At 44.9% G+C, this 9,936-nt stretch overlaps 1 protein-coding gene across 1 annotated transcript; it reads right to left on the bottom strand.

Moving 5' to 3' along the window:
- Nucleotides 1–643: 643 nt before the first annotated feature.
- Nucleotides 644–8,909, bottom strand: slc25a48 (solute carrier family 25 member 48). The gene is made up of 7 exons (XM_004073687.5): nucleotides 8,756–8,909; nucleotides 7,811–7,854; nucleotides 7,556–7,627; nucleotides 7,191–7,443; nucleotides 5,641–5,928; nucleotides 3,595–3,728; nucleotides 644–2,104 (listed from the first exon to the last, which is right to left on the bottom strand). The coding sequence occupies exons 1-7, from the start codon at nucleotides 8,805–8,807 to the stop codon at nucleotides 2,000–2,002; spliced, it is 948 nt and encodes a 315-aa protein (XP_004073735.1). The 5' UTR covers nucleotides 8,808–8,909; the 3' UTR covers nucleotides 644–1,999.
- Between the last annotated feature and the right edge of the window lie 1,027 nt (nucleotides 8,910–9,936).

The following is a 9,936-nucleotide window of genomic DNA, read 5'->3' as shown; positions in this document are numbered from 1 at the left end:
TACGCTGTCTGTAAATCAAGTTCTTTAATTTTACTCTTTTTTTCTCCAAAATTTGTAACATTTCTTTGATGTTTACAAAGTATACTTTTGAGTTTTAAACCGTTTTAAAAATTGTAACTTTAAAAAAATGTAATTAAAAAACCAAAAAGTAATTCACTGGTCCTGAAAAACACCCTAGAAAGCAGTAATGAGAATATTTGAATCACCTCTACTCACTGCTGGAACCTCTAAATTTAAGTTATAGTCAGAGCGGCCCCACCTGAAACCTTCATCCTTTCATGAGTTCTCCCCATCAGCAGCAGCCCTCACGCAGATCAGATCAGATCAGATCAGATCAGATCAGATCAGATCAGATCAGTTCTACCTGTTGTCTTTGGCTGAAGGCTACAAAGGAATTCCAGTGATCTTTCTCTTCGCAGGTTTGGTTCCTGGGTTTCCTACTCATCCCTTTCAGGTGAAAAGGTTCTTTGTGTTGATGTGCCGCCCCCTGGTGGACACAGAATGAGCCGCCGGCAGGTGAAAGGTCAAAGCTGCTGCCTACGTACGTCATGAGACAGATCGATAGTCTGTTGAGTGTTTTTGGTCAAAAGATTATCAGGTCATCACATGACCGCACGACCTCTGGGAGACAAGGGACAAAATGTTTCTTCTAAAGCTTTATTTGTGTGCAATAAGACGTCGTCATTGATGTATTTACAAACATTTACACCAAACTATTTCAAATAGTTCCCTTTTTTTAAAGTGTTACATTCAGGTAAAAACAACACAAACAGATCTTCTTAATATAAGAAACAAGAAATGTGGCAGGATGGATGATGATTCTAGCTTCAACAAATCCTCTAAAATTGTCAGTAAATTGTTTATAAAAGCAAGAAGGTAAAACAGATGAAATAAAAAAAGTCAGATCAATCCAGTAAAAAAGAAAAAAGGGGAAGCTTCACATTTGGATTGTGAAGGCCACATCTTCCAGAGATCCTCCTTTTTTCCTGTTTTTCTGGCAGAGTTTAAACGTTATGGGTAAATGTCAGTAATTAAAATGAAATGGCTCCACATGAGACGTGAGAATATCCTGTAAGTCCCTTTCTTCACTCCAGAAGGAGTTCACCAAGTTCAAAAACATCCCAAAGTTATAATTAATGCTTCTATTGGAAAACTGCCATCGTTGTAACAAGCTTTAGGATGTAATACATCACTGAATTTATGCGGTTATTGCCTAGACAAGTGCAGATCAAAGCATAGTAAATTCCTTCTTACATAACTTTTATGTGAAGCCACAAACTGATTGAAGTCCTTTCCTTCCCTTTCTGCTGGACTGTAAATGAGAACTGGACTGAGTGCCCCTCCCCAACCATTCTTTCTCTGATACTGTAGTTCAATTATTCTAGTTATAAACTGATCAATCAGAGGGCTTAATAAAAGTAGGCGGAGCCTCCTTGCCCCCAGGTCCAACGTTCAAAAGATTGATAGACATATTTCGTCTAACCGCTTCCAACTGCTAGGGGTGTGGCCTATCAACAAGCTCGATCCCGATTGCTGAGAGTGGTTGCCATAGAAATTCAGATTGGCTCGGACCAATCACAGCTGACTGACATCGCCTGACCTGGCGACTAACATGGCGGCGTCTGTATTATCAAAAAAAACGACTTGACCTGGTTGGAACAGGAAGTAAATCGTTTTCTATGGACGCCGTCCCACTCAGTCCGGTTCTCAGATCCAGTCAGTGGTTCCGACCGTCTTTATCTGTAAGCCAGTCTGGTCTCATGAGCGTCCGGCACCAACCATCTGCCGGGTTTGGACCGTCTTCCCAGACTTCTGGGGTCCGACTCTCATGATCAACACATGGATTACAGCTGGAAAGAATACGTTGGAAACGGGGCTTTAAAAAAACATCTGTGGCAGTTTCCTTTGTGTGACTCTGCCCCCCTCCGTTGTCACGGTAACAAAGCCCTTCCTGCTTTGCACCAAAACGGCGACTGTCCTTCACTTCCTGCTGGCGTCCCTAAAAGCTCCTGAAGAACTGCAGGGAAAGTTCGTAGGTCAGGAACATGGTGGAGCTCATGGGAAAGCCTCGGATGGCGTTGACGGTCGCTCCTCTGAAGAAGACCTGGTCAACGACAGCAGTGGTTAGCATTTGCCTTCCTATGCATTAGCTATAAAATGTAAAATATGGTCAGCAATGCTAACAGTTACACGAAAAACTGGTTTTATTGTATTTTTCCAGATTGTTTTAGAAGAATATTTCATGGGAACAAGCGACAGTCTGAGTTTTAACCCTAAATTAAAATTCATTTTAGGGTTGAATTTAGATTTACAGTGAAACGTATGCTAACTTAGCATACGTAGCATGCTAAAGCTAAAGACTCATTTATTTTTTGACTCATATACATGTTTTAAGTAGATTAAACTCATCTGTCTATTTGTCTGTAAGGTAATAAAGATCAACTGTCTATCCTACTCTGAAATCTTCTTCCCACGAGTTGACAACAGCCACGGTTAACATCTCTGGATGATGTAGCATCGAGACGCCTTCACTGATCAGTGTGATGGGGCCAGGTTAGCACAATTAGCACGCCAGCGCTAACCTCTCCAGGTCAAACGTCAGACTGTAGCAGTAAAGAACTGACCGCTTCCTCTTTGAACGGCTTTGTTTGAGCGTTGGCACGTTTGTGTCCAGTTTCAGCCGCGGTTGGACTTTACTGTTGTTTTATCGTGTTGTACTGTGAAGCACTTTGTGATTTTTATCTGGAAAGGTGCTATACAAATAAAGTTATTATTATTATTATTATTATTATGTCTGAACGGCGGTTGCATCAGCTGTTGACTCTGGGGGTCAACAATGATGCCCCGTGGTAAATTATCAACAGCTTTGACCTCCGTGCAATAAAGGCCAGGATGAAGGTTTTAAACTGATCCCGGACGGGATGACAAGAATCTTCTGACCTCGTGTTGAGGTCAGGACGCGCCTTCAGGTTGTCGGGGTAAAACCTTGAGGGGTCAAACTGCAGGAAATAACATCAGGTTTAATGATTAAAGTGAGATATTTTCCATGAAAAAGAACCAATGAAGTGCAATGAGGTGTGCTACACAAGCAGTCTGCATGGCTGCTGACATCACCACACATTTACATGTTAAGTCCTTCTATGCAGAAAACCTGCTGATTATGAAGGAAAGACTTCACCTGAACCGATGTCTTTCTATCCTAAAAATAGAAACAAATAAACTGTTGAATGAAGTTCTCATTCTCCATTTAAGATGTTAACTTTTTCATTGGGGTACCTCAGGGCTCAGTGTTAGAACCCCTTTTTTGGTTAGTTTTAATTCTCGCTTTTTTATTCTAGCAAAATGTTTATAGTTTTTAAAAAAATTAAATAAAATGTACTTTTCCGTCGGAACTTTACTATATTTATAAAATCTCGCATTAAAAGCTGCACAAAGGCTGTTTTTGTTGTCGCAATGAGCAAATAAACCCACATTTATTTTTCATAAATTGTCGTCTTTTTCACTTTTGAAGCTCCTGTAAGACCATTTCTGAACTGCCCGTTCCAAACGCTTCCATCCCAACACGGGCGTGGCCTTCAGGCAGCTCTTGCTCACCTGAGCACCCTCGCTCCTGTAGCAGTGCAGGATGCAGTGCAGGAGGCCCCGGTACTTCCTGTGCAGCTGGGCGTCGGCCTGCATGCGACTCTTCACCACGTCCGCCGGCGTCGCCGTGACCCAGGAGATGGACCCTAAGGGGCAGCAGGAGGGGAGAGCTCAGCTCCCATCAGCAGAACCATAAATAACGGACTCAACAGGTGAAGCTGGTTCGGAAACAGCAGATCAAACATGATAAAAAGTATCCTTTCACAATAAAAGCCCTGGATTCCTGGAGATTACGTCACAGGAGCAGCTGTCCGTCAAAGCCACATCTGGTTGTTTTCAGATAATTGCTGACGGCTGTGAATAGAGTCATGTGATGGGGGGGGGGGGGGGGGGGTTTGTCGTCACGTGTATGACCTGAGATCAGAACCTCTAGTCCTCTAGTTTTCTGTGCCTGAAAACATTTCAAGCTGACTCAGTCACATGATCGCGGCGGTCAGTCCACATCTGGAGCACATGCAGTTTCCAGACGGACTTCCATAGCAACGCTCCGGGATCCGACTCTCAGGAGAACAACAAGTCCTTCTGGCAAAGCTGCAACTTTCCCAGAACGAGGAGGTCTTCACACGTCAATAAAGCAGAGTAAAGTACAGGAAAAACATACAGAGAGGGAAGGTCAGAGAGTTCCTTCAAAGAAGATTAATCCTGATTTTTATCTACAGACTTCACTCATTCCATCAAAAACCAGGATTTTTCTTCAAAAACGTGTCAATAATTGAAGTTCTTCTCCGTGAATCTATTCCATCTGCCTCCTGTAAGCCTGACTTTACAATTCTGCATCTATGACCTCGATCGTGTTCATCTGGACTGCATATGGATCACAGAGGGAAAAACATCTTTAATGAATAAAAGCTCAATGCTGTTGAGAATCCACTTCCTATCAAATGTTTCTACAGAGTCTTCTCTAAAACTCTTCTGGCCTCTAAGCTTTACAGGCAAACGACGCCTAACAGCCTTTCTAAGGCGGACTAAAAGGACTAAAAGTCCGGGATTGAATGAGTTTAAAGTTTTACCCGGATCATCATTTGACCTATTTTCAAAGTGTTTCCAGTGGTCTTTTTACAGAAAAAAATCCAAAAGTCTGTGTCGTTTTCAGGGACATAGTTCCTTCATTAGCCTAGAAGATCTGGACGAGACTGTTTGTGAGGAGTAAGGCCGCCCTGACTTCCCGTCATCCATCTGTTCACACCCTCCTCCTGCTGGCTTACAGCCCCTCACACCCCCAAGCTAGCATTATCAATGCAACACAAATGTCAGATCTGTGCAGCTGAACAGTTTGGATCCTGATTCCAAAGACGTTCACGGATCTATTTGTCTTACAGTGGATGAATCAGAAAGGGGCGGAGCATAGAGCTTGACATCACAAATACAGTCTTTTTTTAAAACAGCTTTTTTTTCATTTCACAAAGGTTTGAATACAGAAAAACTCAGAAACGCAGTTTTAATCTCAATTTTCTTTAGAAACGTCGTCCATCATCAGAAAAACACCAACAGACAGACATTTTCATGGGTCTTTGAAGAGACGGAGCTGATGGTTGTGAGGAAAAGCTGGAGCAGACACCCTCAGGAGGACAGACGCCGTGTCTCACAGGGAATCTGTCTCCGGGATGTCAGACGGTCAAAGCAAAAAAGACGGACGGCGAGCAGAAAACGGATTTTTGTCCGTTTTATCCCAAAGGCTTTCTGCTTCAAACCCGGACATTCTGAGCAGGAAGTAATCTGATACACTTAACAAGTCACGACTAATAGATTACAACACACGACTTCTGTCACGGTGTGTGATGTCACTGTAATAGATTACTCAAGTAATGAGTTCCTCCTAACTCTTGCTGGTTTCAAGTCATGGAAACCTTCACTAATGTTCATTTTATGGACTGAACCTCTTCTTTGTGCATCAAATATGAATGTTTTCATCACATTTAAACTCCTGACCCCCCTTATTGCTGTACGCATCCTGGACCCGGACGCAGAACCGGACTCAGAACCGGACTCAGAACCTACCTGCCAGACCTCCAGCCAGCCAGATGGAGCAGGGATGAGGACCCGCCGAGCTCTCCGGCGTCAGCAGCCGACAGAAGACGGAGTAAGGGATGAAGTAGAGCGCGTACCCCGGCACGTCCCTCAGGACCATGGCGCCGGCCCCCCGGTACAGGCCCTGGACGCCCTGGGTCTGCAGGATGCTGCTGACGCAGTGGATGGGCCCCCGGTAGAGCTGCTGGTTGGAGACGGAGACGGAGCGCAGGGGGATGTCGGAGCCGCTCGCCACGTTTCCGGCAAAGCTCAGGTTCTCTGGGGGGGGGCGGAGAACGGCGGCGGCGTTAGAGTCTGATGGGGTCGGCTGCAGAGAAGCCGCCAGCCGTCAAACTTTGCTTTTCAGCAAGTTTAGTCTCGTAAATAAAACCACCTTTTTTTTATTTCTCTGATAAAACCTTTTTGACTTTCAGGCTCATCCAGACGCTTCGAGCGGAGACACTTTGCTCCGTCGTAAAACAATCACGGCTGTTTCCGCCGTCGCTCAGGAACGGCGTCAGGAGAAACAGAGCGATGTGCCGACTCAGCGCCTAAACTTATGAGACCTCCGATTTATGAGAATTTAAAGTTTAACAGAAAGGCGCGACGCAAACGAAACCACTGAAGCACAAATCCCATCCTCTGAAACCAGAAAGTTTGGATCATTTTACAAAAAGGATTAAAGCTTGGACATTTATTTAGGCCTTTCTCTGCTCTTTTAGGACAAAAGAAATCTCACATTGAGGTTTAATGCTGTGAAAACTGAAAACATTAGTTTAAAATAAAGTATCGATAAAATGTTTTAAATCTTTAGAGTAGATCCATTTTCCTCCAATAGATCCTGTTTTAGGAGCTTCAACAGCCCAACTATTCTTATTTCTAAACATTCTTATTAAAAACTAGAATGATTCATTTTAAGATACATTTATTAAAAAAATATGTAAATGTTTGTTAATATAAGTTCTGTGTTATAATTCAAATGAAACAGTAAATACATCTGTTTTTTTACCACTCATCATTCACCATTACTTTGTCTAAAAACATTACTTAAAGTAATACTTTTATTTTATATTTTTACTTAAACTAATTTGTTTTCAAGATCAAAGGATTTAAAATAATCCAGATTTATTGTCTTAAACAAGTTGCTGCATCTCACTGAGAAATCACTGGTTCCTTTTGTTTTCTATTAAGTGTAAAAAGATATTTAAGGCAGAAATCCGTTTGGGTTTTTGCAGACGTTTCTATCTGCAAACAGATCAGAACCAGGATTGACTCTGGATTTAACTCGGATCCTTTCACATCCCTGAGAAGTTCTGCCGGGCCTGAAAGCGATGAAGGGGCCTCACTGTTTAGGAGGTTCTGTCCCGACACAGCCAACTCTTTCACTTCCGGGTTGAAACGTCTTTAAAAAAGAAAACAGTAAATGGAGCCAGAGCAGTTCTTTAAGTGACCCCTAGGGGGTGCTTGATGTAAAGCAACACGATGATGTAATAATTAAAAAAGTATGTGACGTTCAGCGGTTCTGCCTGCCCTCTGCTCACCTGCCAGAACCGTCTGCGTCTGCATCTGCAGCCTGATCTTGACCAGGTCCACCGGCGCCCCCAGACCCACCGACACCATCCCCGTCAGCATGCTGGCCGCCGTCAGGTCCAGCAGGCTGCAGGGGTGGCGCCCGTCGCCGTAGCGATAGGTGCTGATGAACCTCTGCGCGTTGCTGAAGAACCCGAACACAACGGAGTTGTAGACGGTGATGCTGGCCAGCGGGAACGACATGCCTTTGAAAAAGCCCGCCACCTGGAGGTTCACGGGAGAAAAGCGTCATCTCCGTCCTTAACCCACAGAAGAACCAGAACCAGAACCAGCAGCCGGGCTGAAGGTGCCACAGAGGTGGAGCCGGGCCGGTTACCGTTTCCTTCCTGTAGATGGAGAGGATGCAGTGCAGAGTGCTCCCGTAGCCTTTTCCCGCCTGCAGTCGGGTCTGAAACACAAAACATGGGCTCTGCTGAAGCTGGACCAGGAAAAACCCGTTAAGCCCATCGATCCTCTGACTCCTGAAGGTCTCGTGGAATGTTCCGCTTTAGAGTCTGAGGGCTTTCAAAAGCGTCAGAAGTCCTAAAAGCGTTGGTGCGGCGATGACAGAGCGGGTCCGGAGATGCCGTACCTTGACTGTGTCCAGCGGATGTCCCACCACCACGCTGGAGGCTCCTGCAGAAGAAACACAGAGGAGTGAACGCCATGACGGAGGTTGACCTGTGGACCTGCAGCGCGGGCCGGGAGGCTGGAGAAACGTCAGGGGTGTGTCCGAATTCCCACCCGAAAAACTAGATGGTGCAGGACTGTAGAGCCCTGGATTTAAAAGCATTCGCTAATCTAGTGAGCATCGATCACTACAAAATGGCAAACGCCCCATCTGTAGTACACTATGTAGTGGGTAGGGGAGGAGTTGGGACGCCGCCGTGGTCTTCAGGAGGCGGCAGCCGTTTTATTGATCGTTTCATCTGCAGCTGGGAGGACCTCAACATCTGTCTGAGCGTGAGGGTCCTGGTTCCTGCAGCCTCCGGACCCCCATCTAAGGGATTTTTCATCGGTGGATGGAAGCTCGTGAGGCTCCAACCCAAACCTCGGACTTTCCTTCAGGCCAGCTGGAAGATCTAGTCCTGGAGGATCCACAGATCCATCAAAGGGATCCCACTTTTGATCCAGTTCCTGTTCCAGGAAAATCATTTTATGGCACTAAAAGCGAATGTAGGTCGACTTTAGATTACACAATCACAGGGCAGGGCTGCCCCCCCTCCCCCCGGGGGCCGCGCGCGTCCCTGCAGCCCCAAGAAAGTTTCTGCCGCCCACACCCCCCCACCCCAGGTCTAAGCCAGATGTGGGACCTCAGAACCAGATTCGGTCCAATATGATCCAATATGAGGCCACTGGTCAGTGTGGCACGGAGATGGGGGGGAGCGGAAAATCCGCGTAAACAAAAACGGGGGGGGGGGGGTCCAAACAACCCCCCCCCCCGCTCTCCCACAATAAAAGTTTGACTTTGTGAACTTTAATGAAAAACAGAAATAGAAAGGAGCATCAGGTCTCTGTCTGTCTGTCTGTCACTCACCGCCGATCCATCCCGCGAGGAAATCATCCAGACGGAAGTTCGAGCTCTGCATCTTTCACTCCGAGCGGCTTCACGCACGCGCCGCCCGGTGTAAGTATTTGTGCACACGGCCGCGCCTGCGCCTTTTATCCTTTCTGAGGACAAACAAACACTTTAAAGAAGGTGTTCGATGATAAGAACGGTTCAAGGCAGCGGCCAATCAGAAGCGAGGCTGTCCCTGCAGGGCACCCAAGCCGACCAATCAGCTGCGCGCTCCTCCAACCCGGCAGCCAATCGCGAGGCGGACATGGAAATGAGCCATGAGGAGCAGAACCCCAGAACCCGCCCACCGTCAGCCCAACTTTGAGGGTTCCGAGCACAGAACGTTCTTCCACCGTCCAGAACCCGTTCAAGTTCCCGGTAGAACGGAAACACGAACGGATCGGTTCTGCAGGTTCAGCTGCAAACATCTAATAACCAACATGGTTTCTGTAAGAACATTTTATTTATGTGACACTTTTAAACTCCAAACGCTTTAATTGGTTCTCAGCAAAATGATTCTTTTATTATAAATTCCATTTTAAAAGGTCCAATTATGTTGTTTCTACATTAAATGAGAGTAAAAGCTGCATTAAAAAGGAGATATTCATAGAGAAAAACAGAAGCTTCTTTTTTCAGAACAATCACATAAAGTCCTGAGACGCCTGATGTTCTGTTCCACCCTTTCATTCTGACTAATCTATTCAGATATCTCTTCATGCATTTTTATTATTTTTAGATTCTGAGTGTTACAAACCCTCAGCTTCTGAACGCCTCGTGTTTCCTAAAAGGTAACAAAGTAGAGAAGAAACATGAACTGAAGTATTTCTGCTGTTTCAGACCCAAAACAGTTCTGTTGGTGGACAGAAACTCACTGTGTCACTCAGAATATAGTCTTACTATTTTACAAAAAATATACATTCACTGCATTAAAAACAGATGTTTTTCTTTACTAAAGAAACTTTTTCTTAAAAACATTTTTAAATGGCTTGGAGAATTGGTTTTAGTTTCGTCTAACAACTTCAAACTGTTTGTTCCCTAAAGTTGTCTCCGTATTAAACTCAGATCCACCTGATTCTGTTTTATGAATCCACTTTTAAATGTCATAATGTGTATAATGATGACAAAGGGTTTCCATTCTCTTCTATTCTATTCTTTTCTAT

This window comes from Oryzias latipes, chromosome 10 (genome assembly GCF_053564925.1).
Source record: "Oryzias latipes strain Hd-rR chromosome 10, Olatipes_Hd-rR_3.1".
NCBI classification, from domain to species: Eukaryota; Metazoa; Chordata; class Actinopteri; order Beloniformes; family Adrianichthyidae; genus Oryzias; species Oryzias latipes.
This window is presented reverse-complemented; position numbering and strand designations above follow the sequence as displayed.